A 14,803-nucleotide genomic window follows, 5' to 3' on the forward strand; every position below is an offset into this window, starting at 1 on the left:
GTGCTTCACTCTAGAAGGTCAGTCCCACTCCCGTCCTGGTGTTTTATACTGGGAAGAGACGGAAGGCCTTTTTCAGTGATGTGAACTGGCGATCAGAGCACTACCCAGTTAGAAAGTGTTCTTCCATCGACACTGCGACTGAGGGACTGTCAGCTGAACGACTTAGACTCTGTCTTCGCTCCTGGTGCTAGCCAGAGAGAACCATGCACCAATATCCATGGACGTCGTCATGGATTAAAAGGGACCTCAGATTCCATTCAGCAGTGAAGTAGTACTCCAAGGCCTGTTCAACCCAACAATAATCACGGCATTGGAGATCAGAATACCTGATCCTCGTACCACGCTCTTATTGCAGAAAGACCGATTGCTGACATCATCAACAGCCTCAACCTTCAGAACCAGTCACTAACTGCTGTCTCGGCAAACTTCATCCAGCAGGATGGAACCCCGAGACTCATCCTGAAGATCACTCTCAAATTTCCAGCAGAGGCCATCCTCACGGCCGACAATGGCCTCAGATGTTTTGGTGGGGCCTGCATACCCCAGCAGATCTCCCGGGAACGATACTGCCGCTTAAACCAATCCTTCAGATGTTACCAATACATTCATTACACCCAGAAATGCATTAGCCAGGAGCAGAGATGCAGCATCAGTGCAGGAAACCACAACTACAAGAACTGCCAAGCCGAGTACCAATGCTATCTCCTATACAGAGATGCCCACACCACCGTCTCACCGAAGTGCCCTGCTAGGAAAGCTGAAATACAGAGCATGACCAAAGCCACACAAGCCACCGCCCTTCAAGATCGACCAAGGCATTCAATATTCAGGCAGAAGCCATCCCAGACCTCCCTACTAGTGGCACCACCACACAACACGGCAACTACTGGTGGAACAACTCCCGCAGTAGCAGCCAACCACAGACCCAGGGGTCGCCACTCACCCAGCACAGCCACCACCGACAACAGGACGATTCCTCCTCTCATAAACATTGCAGGCCTTATGGCTAGATTAGACATCAGGAAGTAAGACAGTACTTTTTTCTACTACAAACGTGGTACTAAATGAACCATATGCCGAGAACAACCTACCCAGCTTTAAGATCTCTGAGGCCTTTTTCACAAGACACACGCAAACAACTGATCCAAGCAAAACGTCGTCAGTCTCTACCAACGGACCCAGCAACACCAGAGTCAAAACGCCTGTCCCAGAGCCATTAGCAAACTCCACAACAGATCCAGACTAGAAGACCTTCTCCACTGCCGCAGAGGACGAAGCTACACTCACCCGACGATGTAGAGGACTCCAACATCACCAACAACGCAACACACACCAAACGCTCTCTTCTCCACTAACACCAGAAGTTGCACTCGGTCACGGCCGTGCGAAACTCGCTAGAACACCAAGAGAACACCGCTTCATCTCCACCGCCCTGAGGGACCTGTGTAATCTGGCACAACAGGAAGACTAGCCCAGACTCCGACCACTCGGAAATCTCCGAGTGACGATTTCATACATCAACACATTCGACGGAACAAACCCCGATCAGCAGTGGAGGGTTGCGACGAGACATCAACGAGCCAAGAACGACAAAATAACGAAGAAAAAGTAGCTACCATCTACATGATACATTGCCCGTTTTCATTTATTCCTTTTGATCTCCATGCTCGCCACCGTGAAGACTGACGCAAAAGACAAGACTTCAGCACTACCCAAGTAAGAAGACCCAAGCTTCATCGAGGAAGAAGACTGCACCTCACAAGAGGACAGTCCTCGCCTCATGGCCCTTCCCCCTCCTCTATTCCCAGCCGGTCCGGTTGATAGCCTCAGGGTATGCTGTACAGCTGGATTTAGCCCGGGCTCTGTCTCTACGACTTCGACATTTCCTTTCACCGGCTATTCTTCAGCTGTATCCACTTTTCCGCTCACCCGATGGGTATCTTGTCTTATATTTGATTGATGATCGCACATTCACTTTTTTTAGGTGCTCTTGGCTGTAAACATCTCTCGCTGTCAATGACTTGCCACGGCACATCAAGATGTGGGGTTTTGGTAAAGTATTGTAGCCTTTTGATTGTTTTTAAATTGTCTCAGTCTCTCTCTGAGTCTAAAAGAATTCATTTTCATTGATATTTTATGTTTCTTATTATACCGTGTACTGCCAAGTTGTACATCAAGTGTTAAAATCATTTACTGTTTTAATTAATTTGTATTTTACTTGAGTGTTTTTCCGATACTTTAATTTTAGCCCATCATACTCACACTGGAAAAGACAATTTTGAGTTTCTCTCCTCTTCTCTCAAACAGCCAGACATCCTCTCCAATAGACACCCACCAATAACTTTGACCCCTAAATCACCCGAACTTTGATCCTTAAACGACCTAACAACCTTGCTCCCTGACCTGTGTGGCCATTAAGGACAGCCTTATGAAGGATGTTAGTGTGGTTGGCGTCCTTGGTGAAGACCTTGTGCTTGGTGTCGAGTAGAGCCTTGACCTTCCTCGTGTCCCCGTCCTCTGCAGCCCCGTGAAGCTCCTCGATCGTATCCTGCAGGGTACATGGGATGGTAGGGTTGCACGACAGCATTCACTCTAATTCCCAACGTGTTGCAAGATTGCAAAATGGTTACAAATGCGTTGTGTTTTACATTGCGAGCTTGCCAGATATGATGTTATGGGTGGATATGATGATATGGATGAATATGACATTGTGGGTGGATATGATGGTATGAGTGGATATGATGGTATGAGTGGATATGATGGTATGAGTGGATATGATGGTATGAGTGGATATAATGATATGGGTGGATATGATGTTGTGGGTGGATATGATGTTATGGGTGAATATGATGATATGGGTGGATATGTTACGGGTGGATATGATGTTATTGATGGAACCAATGTTACAGATGATCATAATATTAAGAAATGGCCCTGATGTTGAGGTGGAAATGATGTTGCCCAGGAAACATTTCTCTAAGAGAGATGTTTCTCTCAACAACCCCCTCTCCCTCTACTCTTCCTTTCCTAGCCAGACAACCCTTAGTTTCCGGTCTCGCCTTGAAAAGCCTCTTGGAACAGTCCTTAACCCTTCCACTGCTACGATCGTCATATGGGGTTTTCTCCCCTATGGGTGGGGAGAAAAGGTTTAGGGGGTTAAAATGAAGGCCGAGGAACCTACCAGGTGGTGTGGGACTTTCTTGAGGAAATCGTTGACCTCGGGATCCTTAGACGAGCGTCCTACGAGCTTGTGTCCGTCACCCTGGATGACGAGGTTATTGAGAGGGTTGAAGTCCTCGTCCCGCTCTGCGGCCTTTATCGCGCCACGCACCTCGTCCTCGTCGTCGTCGTCGTCGTCGTCGTCACCCTGCGGAGTCTGGGCTCTAGACGGACCTTTTGATTTAGGAGGCTCAGTGGATGGGGCCCTGGATGGGGCCCTGGATGGTTCCCTGGATTGGGCCCTGGATGGCTCCCTGGACGGTTCTCTGGATGGGGCCCTGGATGGTTCCCTGGACGGTTCCCTGGATGGGGCCCTAGATGGCTCCCTCGAAGGCTCTTTTAACTTTTCTTTCAGCAACTCCTTGGATGGCCCTGGAACAGGGCCCTTTGTTTTTCCTTTTGGAGGGCCCTTGTTAGGTCCTTTGGAAGGACCCTTGGAGGCCCTTTTGTTTGCGGCCAGCATGTACTCGGCCGGGGAGCGACCACTCTGCAGGGTAGACACGACTGGTGAGTTAGATCATGCGAGGTCACATGGGATCACGTATGCCGGGGGCGAGGAAGGTCAGGGAGGGGGCGATCAGGTAGGAAGGTCCGAGAAGTACATCAGGGAAGAAGATCAGGACGGGAGATCATTGAGGAGAATCAGGAAGGAAAGTAGTCAAGCACAGCATTTAAGAAACCTCCATTACCCAGACAAACTCATTAGGAAAGCTAAATATTAGCCACAAAATCCAAACAGTAATAGACCACTTGATCGTAAACAAATGAATAAAAGGCCGTTACAATGGTGATATGTATAAGGTTATATATGAAGCATACATATGCACAACAGAACACGAAATACAAATTACATATCAGATAAGTATACATTAGGTAGTTAATGAAGAATGATTTGCTAGTCTAGTTGCCAAAGATTGTAATGAGATTGTTTGGTGATAGCAGAGTGTATTGTTTCAAGCGTAGGTTAGACGAATGTAAGTTATGTGGGGATGGGCCTCGTTACTTCTTTAATCTTCTTTGTATACATGTTTTGATGTGAATGACTGTTCATCATCTGTTCAATCCCACGAGTCTACCTGTTCACCACCTGTTCATTCATCAAGTCTGCCCGTTCACCGCCTGTTCATCATCTGTTCATCACCTGTTCATTCACACTAAAACAAAATAAAATTACAAATATAGTTTTGTTTTAAATTCTTACACGTTCATTATTTTCTGGTAGGCCTATTTTCCCAGTTTTAATGTTTTCCCAATTATCTCTGAATTTATCACATTCGTTTGTCTCAGTTTTCTTCGCTCTCTCCAGTGTTTTATTTTGTCTTTCATATTTTGGGTTATTGTAGTTTTTCAATTTTGTTATTGTTGTCCTGTTCAGTTATTGTCGTGTTTGAAACCATCTTTGTCTCCTGTGTCTCCCTCCCTCTCTTGTGTCTCCCTCCCTCTCTTGTGTGTCTCCCTCCCTCTCTTGTGTGTCTCCCTCCCTCTCTTGTGTGTCTCCCTCCCTCTCTTGTGTGTCTCCCTCCCTCTCTTGTGTGTCTCCCTCCCTCTCTTGTGTGTCTCCCTCCCTCTCCTGTGTGTCTCCCTCCCTCTCCTGTGTGTCTCCCTGCCTCTCTTGTGTGTCTCCCTCCCTCTCTTGTGTGTCTCCCTCCCTCTCTTGTGTGTCTCCCTCCCTCTCTTGTGTGTCTCCCTCCCTCTCTTGTGTGTCTCCCTCCCTCTCTTGTGTGTCTCCCTCCCTCTCTTGTGTGTCTCCCTCCCTCTCTTGTGTGTCTCCCTCCCTCTCTTGTGTGTCTCCCTCCCTCTCTTGTGTGTCTCCCTCCCTCTCTTGTGTGTCTCCCTCCCTCTCTTGTGTGCCTCCCTCCCTCTCTTGTGTGTCTCCCTCCCTCTCTTGTGTGTCTCCCTCCCTCTCTTGTGTGTCTCCCTCCCTCTCTTGTGTGTCTCCCTCCCTCTCTTGTGTGTCTCCCTCCCTCTCTTGTGCCTCCCTCCCTCTCTTGTGTGCCTCCCTCCCTCTTGTGTGTCTCCCTCCCTCTCTTGTGTGTCTCCCTCCCTCTCTTGTGTGTCTCCCTCCCTCTCTTGTGTGTCTCCCTCCCTCTCTTGTGTGCCTCCCTCCCTCTCTTGTGTGCCTCCCTCCCTCTCTTGTGTGCCTCCCTCCCTCTCTTGTGTGCCTCCCTCCCTCTCTTGTGTGCCTCCCTCCCTCTCTTGTGTGTCTCCCTCCCTCTCTTGTGTGTCTCCCTCCCTCTCTTGTGTGTCTCCCTCCCTCTCTTGTGTGTCTCCCTCCCTCTCTTGTGTGTCTCCCTCCCTCTCTTGTGTGTCTCCCTCCCTCTCTTGTGTGTCTCCCTCCCTCTCTTGTGTGTCTCCCTCCCTCTCTTGTGTGTCTCCCTCCCTCTCTTGTGTGTCTCCCACCCTCTCTTGTGTGTCTCCCTCCCTCTCTTGTGTGTCTCCCTCCCTCTCTTGTGTGTCTCCCTCCCTCTCTTGTGTCTCCCTCCCTCTCTTGTGTGTCTCCCTCCCTCTCTTGTGTGTCTCCCTCCCTCTCTTGTGTGTCTCCCTCCCTCTCTTGTGTGCCTCCCTCCCTCTCTTGTGTGTCTCCCTCCCTCTCTTGTGTGCCTCCCTCCCTCTCTTGTGTGTCTCCCTCCCTCTCTTGTGTGTCTCCCTCCCTCTCTTGTGTGTCTCCCTCCCTCTCTTGTGTGTCTCCCTCCCTCTCTTGTGTGTCTCCCTCCCTCTCTTGTGTGTCTCCCTCCCTCTCTTGTGTGTCTCCCTCCCTCTCTTGTGTGTCTCCCTCCCTCTCCTGTGCCTCCCTCCCTCTCTTGTGTGTCTCCCTCCCTCTCTTGTGTGTCTCCCTCCCTCTCTTGTGTGTCTCCCTCCCTCTCCTGTGCCTCCCTCCCTCTCTTGTGTGTCTCCCTCCCTCTCCTGTGTGTCTCCCTCCCTCTCTTGTGTGTCTCCCTCCCTCTCTTGTGTGTCTCCCTCCCTCTCTTGTGCCTCCCTCCCTCTCTTGTGTGTCTCCCTCCCTCTCTTGTGTGTCTCCCTCCCTCTCTTGTGCCTCCCTCCCTCTCTTGTGGGTCTCCCTCCCTCTCTTGTGTGTCTCCCTCCCTCTCGTGTGTGTCTCCCTCCCTCTCTTGTGTGTCTCCCTCCCTCTCCTGTGCCTCCCTCCCTCTCTTGTGCCTCCCTCCCTCTCTTGTGTGTCTCCCTCCCTCTCTTGTGTGTCTCCCTCCCTCTCCTGTGCCTCCCTCCCTCTCCTGTGCCTCCCTCTCTCTCTCCAGTGTCTCCCTCCCTCCCGCTACTCACCAAGTCTTGGATTCCATCACTGGCTCCCTCTCGCTTGAGGAGGTCGTAGGCCTGCCTGGCCCCCACCTCCTTCGAGAGGGCGGCGTGGTGCAGCGGCGTCCTCCCGTCCTGCGGGCAAGGAGGTCAAAGGTCACCTCGGGTGTAAGAGGTTCAGGTGGTCATGACACGTTCACAAGGTGAAGGTCAGGCCTCACTTGCGGTAGGAAGTACACGGGTCACTTCCGGTAGAAAGGTCAAGGGTCACTTCCGGTAGAAAGGTCAAGGGTCACTTCCGGTAGAAAGGTCAAGGGTCACTTCCGGTAGAAAGGTCAAGGGTCACTTCCGGTAGAAAGGTCAAGGGTCACTTCCGGTAGAAAGGTCAAGGGTCACTTCTGGTAGAAAGGTCAAGGGTCACTTCCGGTAGAAAGGTCAAGGGTCACTTCCGGTAGAAAGGTCAAGGGTCACTTCCGGTAGAAAAGTCAGGGTCACTTCCGGTGGAAAGGTCAAGGGTCACTTCCGGTAGAAAGGTCAAGGGTCACTTCCGGTAGAAAGGTCAAGGGTCACTTCCGGTAGAAAGGTCAAGTGTCACTTCCGGTAGAAAGGTCAAGGGTCACTTCCGGTAGAAAGGTCAAGGGTCACTTCCGGTAGAAAGGTCAAGGGTCACTTCCGGTAGAAAGGTCAAGGGTCACTTCCGGTAGAAAGGTCAAGGGTCACTTCCGGTAGAAAGGTCAAGGGTCACTTCCGGTAGAAAGGCCAAGGGTCACTTCCGGTAGAAAGGTCAAGGGTCACTTCCGGTAGAAAGGTCAAGGGTCACTTCTGGATATAAGGTCAAAATTCACTGCTAGTAACGAGGTCAAAGGTCACCACTGGTAAAGGCACCGGCAGGTATCACTGACGACAAAAGAGTACTGAGTGAGGTCACAGAAAGGTCACGTGCCACAGTTGGGAAGCAAGTCAAAGGTCAAAGTTCACTGGTGAATGGTCAGTGGTGATGATCAAAGGTGGGAATACACAGAGTTGAGAGGTCAAAGCTGGAAGGTCAATGTTGAGAATTCAAAGATCCAACCATTCGTCTGCTTATATAACTACCTATCCAATCCAACTATCCAATTCCCCCCACCCCTTTCATCCACCTCCCCGCCCACCTATCCACCTCCCCGCCCACCAATCCACCTCCCCGCCCACCAATCCACCTCCCCGCCCACCTATCCACCTCCCCGCCCACCTATCCACCTCCCCGCCCACCTATTCACCTCCCCGCCCACCTATCCACCTCCCCGCCCACCTATCCACCACCCCTCCCCCCAAACCTATCCACTGTGCGATACTGACGTTGTCCTCAACATTGACGCCGTCAGGATAGAGGTTGACGAGGTGCCGGACCAGTTGGGCGTTGCCGGCCCCGGCGGCTAGATGGAGGGCTAGAGAGCCGTCCTTGCCTCTAGCCATGGCGAGGTGGTCGTTCTCCTTCGTCAGGCGTTTGACTGTCCTCACGTCCCCCTTCGACGCTGCCTCCTGCATGGCCTTCACCTTCTCCTGTAGCAGGGAGGAGTGGTTAGTGGGGGGTCGTTAGTGGGAGGGGATGAGGTTAGTGTGAGGGGATGAGGTTAGTGGGAGGGGATGAGGTTAGTGTGAGGGAGGAGCAGGTTACTGTGAGGGAGGAGCAGGTTAGTGTGAGGGAGGAGCAGGTCAGTGTGAGGGAGGAGCAGGTTAGTGTGAGGGAGGAGCAGGTCAGTGTGAGGGAGGAGCAGGTTAGTGTGAAGGAGGAGCAGGTCAGTGTGAGGGAGGAGCAGGTCAGTGTGAGGGAGCAGGTTAGTGTGAGGGGAGGAGCAGGTCAGTGTGAGGGAGGAGCAGGTCAGTGTGAGGGAGGAGCAGGTTAGTGTGAGGGAGCAGGTTAGTGTGAGGGAGTAGCAGGTTAGTGTGAGGGAGTAGCAGGTTAGTATGAGGGAGTAGCAGGTCAGTGTGAGGGAGTAGCAGGTTAGTGTGAGGGAGTAGCAGGTTAGTGTGAGGGAGCAGGTTAGTGTGAGGGAGGAGCAGGTTAGTGTGAGGGAGCAGGTTAGTGTGAGGGAGCAGGTTAGTGTGAGGGAGTAGCAGGTCAGTGTGAGGGAGTAGCAGGTTAGTGTGAGGGAGTAGCAGGTTAGTGTGAGGGAGCAGGTTAGTGTGAGGGAGGAGCAGGTTAGTGTGAGGGAGTAGCAGGTCAGTGTGAGGGAGTAGCAGGTTAGTGTGAGGGAGTAGCAGGTCAGTGTGAGGGAGGAGCAGGTCAGTGTGAGGGAGGAGCAGGTTAGTGTGAGGTAGGAGCAGGTTAGTGTGAGGGAGGAGCAGGTTAGTGTGAGGGAGGAGCAGGTTAGTGTGAGGGAGTAGCAGGTTAGTGTGAGGGAGTAGCAGGTCAGTGTGAGGGAGGAGCAGGTTAGTGTGAGGGAGTAGCAGGTTAGTGTGAGGGAGTAGCAGGTTAGTGTGAGGGAGGAGCAGGTTAATGTGAGGGAGGAGCAGGTTAGTGTGAGGGAGGAGGTTAATGTGAGGGAGGAGCAGATTAGTGTGAGGTAGGAGCAGGTTAGTGTGAGGGAGGAGGAGGTTAGTGTGAGGTAGGAGCAGGTTAGTGTGAGAGAGGAGGAGGTTAGTGTGAGGGAGGAGGAGGTTAGTGTGAAGGAGGAGAAGGTCAGTGTGAGGGAGGAGGAGGTTAGTGTGAGGTAGGAGCAGGTTAGTGTGAGGGAGGAGCAGGTTAATGTGAGGGAGGAGCAGGTTAGTGTGAGGGAGGAGGAGGTTAGTGTGAGGGAGGAGCAGGTTAGTGTGAGGGAGGAGCAGGTTAATGTGAGGGAGGAGGAGGTTAGTGTGAGGGAGGAGGAGGTTAGTGTGAGGGAGGAGCAGGTTAGTGTGAGGGAGGAGCAGGTTAATGTGAGGGAGGAGGAGGTTAGTGTGAGGGAGAAGCAGGTTAGTGTGAGGGAGGAGCAGATTAGTGTGAGGTAGGAGCAGGTCAGTGTGAGGTAGGAGCAGGTCAGTGTGAGGGAGGAGCAGGTTAGTGTGAGGGAGGAGGAGGTTAGTGTGAGGGAGGAGGAGGTTAGTGTGAGGGAGAAGCAGGTTAGTGTGAGGGAGGAGCAAGTTAGTGTGAGGTAGGAGAAGGTCAGTGTGAGGGAGGAGCAGGTTAATGTGAGGGAGGAGGAGGTTAGTGTGAGGTAGGAGCAGATTAGTGTGAGGTAGGAGCAGGTCAGTGTGAGGGAGGAGCAGGTTAGTGTGAGGGAGGAGGAGGTTAGTGTGAGGGAGGAGCAGGTCAGTGTGAGGGAGCAGGTTAGTGTGAGGGAGGAGCAGGTTAGTGTGAGGGAGCAGGTTAGTGTGAGGTAGGAGCAGGTTAGTGTGAAGGAGGAGCAGGTTAGTGTGAGATAGGAGCAGGTTAGTGTGAGGTAGGAGCAGGTTAGTGTGAGGGAGCAGGTTAGTGTGAGGGAGCAGGTTAGTGTGAGGGAGCAGGTTAGTGTGAGGTAGGAGCAGGTTAGTGTGAGGGAGCAGGTTAGTGTGAGGGAGCAGGTTAATGTGAAGGAGGAGCAGGTTAGTGTGAGGGAGGAGGAGGTTAGTGTGAGGGAGGAGCAGGTTAGTGTGAGGGAGCAGGTTAGTGTGAGGGAGCAGGTTAGTGTGAGGGAGGAGGAGGTTAGTGTGAGGGAGCAGGTTAGTATGAGGGAGCAGGTTAGTGTGAGGGAGGAGCAGGTTAGTGTGAGGTAGCAGGTTAGTGTGAGGGAGCAGGTTAGTGTGAGGGAGCAGGTTAGTGTGAGGGAGGAGGAGGTTAGTGTGAGGGAGCAGGTTAGTATGACGGAGCAGGTTAGTGTGAGGGAGGAGCAGGTTAGTGTAAGGGAGCAGGTTAGTGTGAGGTAACAGGTTAGTGTGAGGTAGGAGCAGGTTAGTGTGAGGGAGCAGGTTAGTGTGAGGGAGCAGGTTAGTGTGAGGGAGGAGCAGGTTAATGTGAGGTAGGAGCAGGTTAGTGTGAGGTAGCAGGTTAGTGTGAGGGAGCAGGTTAGTGTGAGGGAGCAGGTTAGTGTGAGGGAGGAGCAGGTTAATGTGAGGTAGGAGCAGGTTAGTGTGAGGTAGGATCAGGTTAATGTGAGGTAGGAGCAGGTTAGTGTGAGGGAGGAGCAGGTTAGTGTGAGGGAGGAGCAGGTTAGTGTGAGGTAGGAGCAGGTTAGTGTGAGGTAGGATCAGGTTAATGTGAGGTAGGAGCAGGTTAGTGTGAGGGAGGAGCAGGTTAGTGTGAGGGAGGAGCAGGTTAGTGTGAGGGAGCAGGTTAGTGTGAAGGAGAAGCAGGTTAGTGTGAGGGAGGAGCAGGTTAGTGTGAAGGAGCAGGAGGTTAGTGTGAGGGAGCAGGTCAGTGTGAGGTAGGAGCAGGTTAGTGTGAGGGAGCAGGTTAGTGTGAGGGAGGAGCAGGTTAGTGTGAGGAAGCAGGTTAGTGTGAGGGAGCAGGTCAGTGTGAGGTAGGAGCAGGTTAGTGTGAGGGAGCAGGTTAGTGTGAGGGAGGAGCAGGTTGGTGTGAGGGAGCAGGTTAGTGTGAGGGAGCAGGTTAGTGTGAGGGAGGAGCAGGTTAGTGTGAGGGAGCAGGTTAGTGTGAGGGAGCAGGTTAGTGTGAGGTAGGAGCAGGTTAGTGTGAGGTAGGATCAGGTTAATGTGAGGTAGGAGCAGGTTAGTGTGAGGGAGGAGCAGGTTAGTGTGAGGGAGGAGCAGGTTAGTGTGAGGGAGCAGGTTAGTGTGAAGGAGAAGCAGGTTAGTGTGAGGGAGGAGCAGGTTAGTGTGAAGGAGCAGGAGGTTAGTGCGAGGGAGCAGGTTAGTGTGAGGGAGCAGGTTAGTGTGAGGTAGGAGCAGGTTAGTGTGAGGTAGGATCAGGTTAATGTGAGGTAGGAGCAGGTTAGTGTGAGGGAGGAGCAGGTTAGTGTGAGGGAGGAGCAGGTTAGTGTGAGGGAGCAGGTTAGTGTGAAGGAGAAGCAGGTTAGTGTGAGGGAGGAGCAGGTTAGTGTGAAGGAGCAGGAGGTTAGTGTGAGGGAGCAGGTTAGTGTGAGGTAGGAGCAGGTTAATGTGAGGGAGGAGCAGGTTAGTATGAGGGAGGAGGAGGTTAGTGTGAGGGAGGAGCAGGTTAGTGTGAGAGAGGAGCAGGTTAGTGTGAGGGAGCAGGTTAGTGTGAGGGACGAGCAGGTTAGTGTGAGGGAGCAGGTTAGTGTGAGGGAGCAGGTTAGTGTGAGGGACGAGCAGGTTAGTGTGAGGGAGCAGGTTAGTGTGAGGGAACAGGTTAGTGTGAGGGAGCAGGTTAGTGTGAGGGAACAGGTTAGTGTGAGGGAGCAGGTTAGTGTGAGGGAACAGGTTAGTGTGAGGGAGCAGGTTAGTGTGAGGGAGCAGGTTAGTGTGAGGGAACAGGTTAGTGTGAGGGAACAGGTTAGTGTGAGGGAGCAGGTTAGTGTGAGGGAACAGGTTAGTGTGAGGGAGCAGGTTAGTGTGAGGGAGCAGGTTAGTGTGAGGGAACAGGTTAGTGTGAGGGAACAGGTTAGTGTGAGGGAGCAGGTTAGTGTGAGGGAACAGGTTAGTGTGAGGGAGCAGGTTAGTGTGAGGGACGAGCAGGTTAGTGTGAGGGAGCAGGTTAGTGTGAGGGAACAGGTTAGTATGAGGGAGCAGGTTAGTATGAGGCTCACATGAACCAACAAGGCACATTAGGTGTCATTTATGATGGCAACTTTTTTCCAAGTTGGTTTATCTCAATTAATATTATTATAATACATTAAAAACATGATTTACTGAGTTAGTTAAGTTAAGTTATGTTAGATTAGATTGGGTAGGTTATATAGCTCGGTCAAATGTATTTTATTGTACTACACAGCTTGGCTCTGTACCACACAGCTTGGCTCTGTACCCCACAGCTTGGCTCTGTACCACACAGCTTGGCTCTGTACCACACAGCTTGGCTCAGTACCACACAGCTTGGCTCTGTACCACACAGCTTGGCTCTGTACCCCCACAGCTTGGCTCAGTACCACACAGCTTGGCTCTGTACCACACAGCTTGGCTCTGTACCACACAGCTTGGCTCTGTACCCCCACAGCTTGGCTCAGTACCACACAGCTTGGCTCTGTACCACACAGCTTGGCTCTGTATCACACATCTTGGCTCTGTACCACACAGCTTGGCTCAGTACCACACAGCTTGGCTCTGTACCACACAGCTTGGCTCTGTACCACACAGCTTGGCTCTGTACCCCACAGCTTGGCTCTGTACCACACAGCTTGGCTCTGTACCACACAGCTTGGCTCTGTACCACACAGCTTGGCTCTGTACCACACAGCTTGGCTCTGTACCACACAGCTTGGCTCTGTACCACACAGCTTGGCTCTGTACCACACAGCTTGGCTCTGTACCACACAGCTTGGCTCTGTACCACACAGCTTGGCTCTGTACTCCCACAGCTTGGCTCTGTACCACACAGCTTGGCTCTGTACCACACAGCTTGGCTCTGTACTCCCACAGCTTGGCTCTGTACCACACAGCTTGGCTCTGTACCACACAGCTTGGCTCAGTACCACTCAGCTTGGCTCTGTATCACACAGCTTGGCTCTGTACTCCCACAGCTTGGCTCTGTACCACACAGCTTGGCTCTGTACCACACAGCTTGGCTCTGTACTCCCACAGCTTGGCTCTGTACCCCCACAGCTTGGCTCTGTACTCCCACAGCTTGGCTCTGTACCACACAGCTTGGCTCTGTACCACACAGCTTGGCTCTGTACCACACAGCTTGGCTCTGTACCCCCACAGCTTGGCTCTGTACTCCCACAGCTTGGCTCTGTACCACACAGCTTGGCTCTGTACCACACAGCTTGGCTCTGTACCACACAGCTTTGCTCTGTACCCCACAGCTTGGCTCTATACCCCCACAGCTTGGTTCTGTACTCCCACAGCTTGGCTCTGTACCACACAGCTTGGCTCTGTTCCACACAGCTTGGCTCTGTACCGCACAGCTTGGCTCTGTACCCCACAGCTTGGCTCTGTACCACACAGCTTGGCTCTGTACCACACAGCTTGGCTCTGTACCACACAGCTTGGCTCTGTACCTCACAGCTTGACTCTGTTCCACACAGCTTGGCTCTGTACCCCACAGCTTGGCTGTGTACCCCACAGCTTGGCTCTGTACCACACAACTTGGCTCTGTACCACACAGCTTGGCTCTGTACCACACAGCTTGGCTCTGTACCCCCACAGCTTGGCTCTGTACCACACAGCTTGGCTCTGTACCCCACAGCTTAGCTCTGTACCACACAGCTTGGCTCTGTACTACACAGCTTGGCTCTGTACCCCACAGCTTGGCTCTGTACGTCTAATCTTTCGTTTTGTCTTTAATCCGTGTAATCTCAACGGATTAGACGTTGAGATATAAGTCTGGTCCTGATCACACACTCAGACCTTGACAAAGCACTCAGGAGAGTGCGGAAGACTTGGTGTAAATTACCAAACACAATTTTTACAAAAACAAATATTTTATCCTAAATAGCAAAAATAATAAAATAATGTTTTATGTCTGTGTGAAGACATCACCATTACTTATTTGTGTTTTTATTGTCTTCTGCCCGAAATGCTATGCTATGGGCAACCAGGAGGCCTGATCGGCGACCGGGCCGCGGGGACGCTAAGCCCCGGAAACACCTCAAGGTAACCTCAAGGTAAGGTTTGCGTGTTAGTGGTTTCGCAAGAATGTAAGAACACCAATGTTATGCACCCTCACAAACCCAAACTTATTGTATATAAATAAATAAATAAAAATATATAAATTATGCCACACAGCCTAACTATATAAAAGCCCGGGGACAGATTCACGCAAGCACTTACGAACCTGTACATCTTTCATCAATCTTTGGCGGCTTTGTTTACAATTATTAAAGTTAATGAGCTCCGAAGCACGAGGAGGTTGTTTATAACAATAACAACAGTTGATTGGCAAGTTTTCATGCTTGCAAACTGTTTAATAAATGTAACCAACAAATACTGAAGAAAGATGTACACGTTCGTAAGTGCGAACGTGTACATCTTTCACGTTCCTAAAGTTTCACAATGTCTCGACGTGCCAAGAAGAAATTAACTTTTTTTCAATTTCAGGACCTGTGATGAATGTGATAAACTGGCAGACGGAGCTTATAAATGATGTGGCAAAAATTTAATCATTAAAATTACAAGGAAGGTGTGACAGGAGCCGGAGACAGACAGACAGACACGGACCAAATCAGTGAAGGAAAACATGTGTTGGGAGAACGTATGAATGCCTAAGTATAAGGAAAAGAAACAAAACAAATAATTTAGTGTATAAACGACGACGACGACA

General features: G+C 51.4%; 1 protein-coding gene across 4 annotated transcripts in view; it reads right to left on the minus strand.

Annotated features, from left to right (window-relative positions):
• Nucleotides 1-14,803, minus strand: part of LOC123770574 (uncharacterized) — a 266,666-nt gene that overhangs the window by 87,290 nt on the left and 164,573 nt on the right. For all 4 annotated transcript variants that reach the window (XM_069301841.1, XM_069301840.1, XM_045762611.2 and 1 more), the window contains 4 exons: nt 7,810-8,013; nt 6,499-6,606; nt 3,182-3,706; nt 2,404-2,548 (listed from right to left, as the gene is read on the minus strand). In XM_069301841.1, coding sequence (XP_069157942.1) covers nt 2,404-2,548; nt 3,182-3,706; nt 6,499-6,606; nt 7,810-8,013 — 982 coding nt within the window. The remainder of the gene's footprint in view (nt 1-2,403; nt 2,549-3,181; nt 3,707-6,498; nt 6,607-7,809; nt 8,014-14,803) is intronic.

Source organism: Procambarus clarkii, chromosome 46 (assembly GCF_040958095.1).
Source record: "Procambarus clarkii isolate CNS0578487 chromosome 46, FALCON_Pclarkii_2.0, whole genome shotgun sequence".
NCBI classification, from domain to species: domain Eukaryota; kingdom Metazoa; phylum Arthropoda; class Malacostraca; order Decapoda; family Cambaridae; genus Procambarus; species Procambarus clarkii.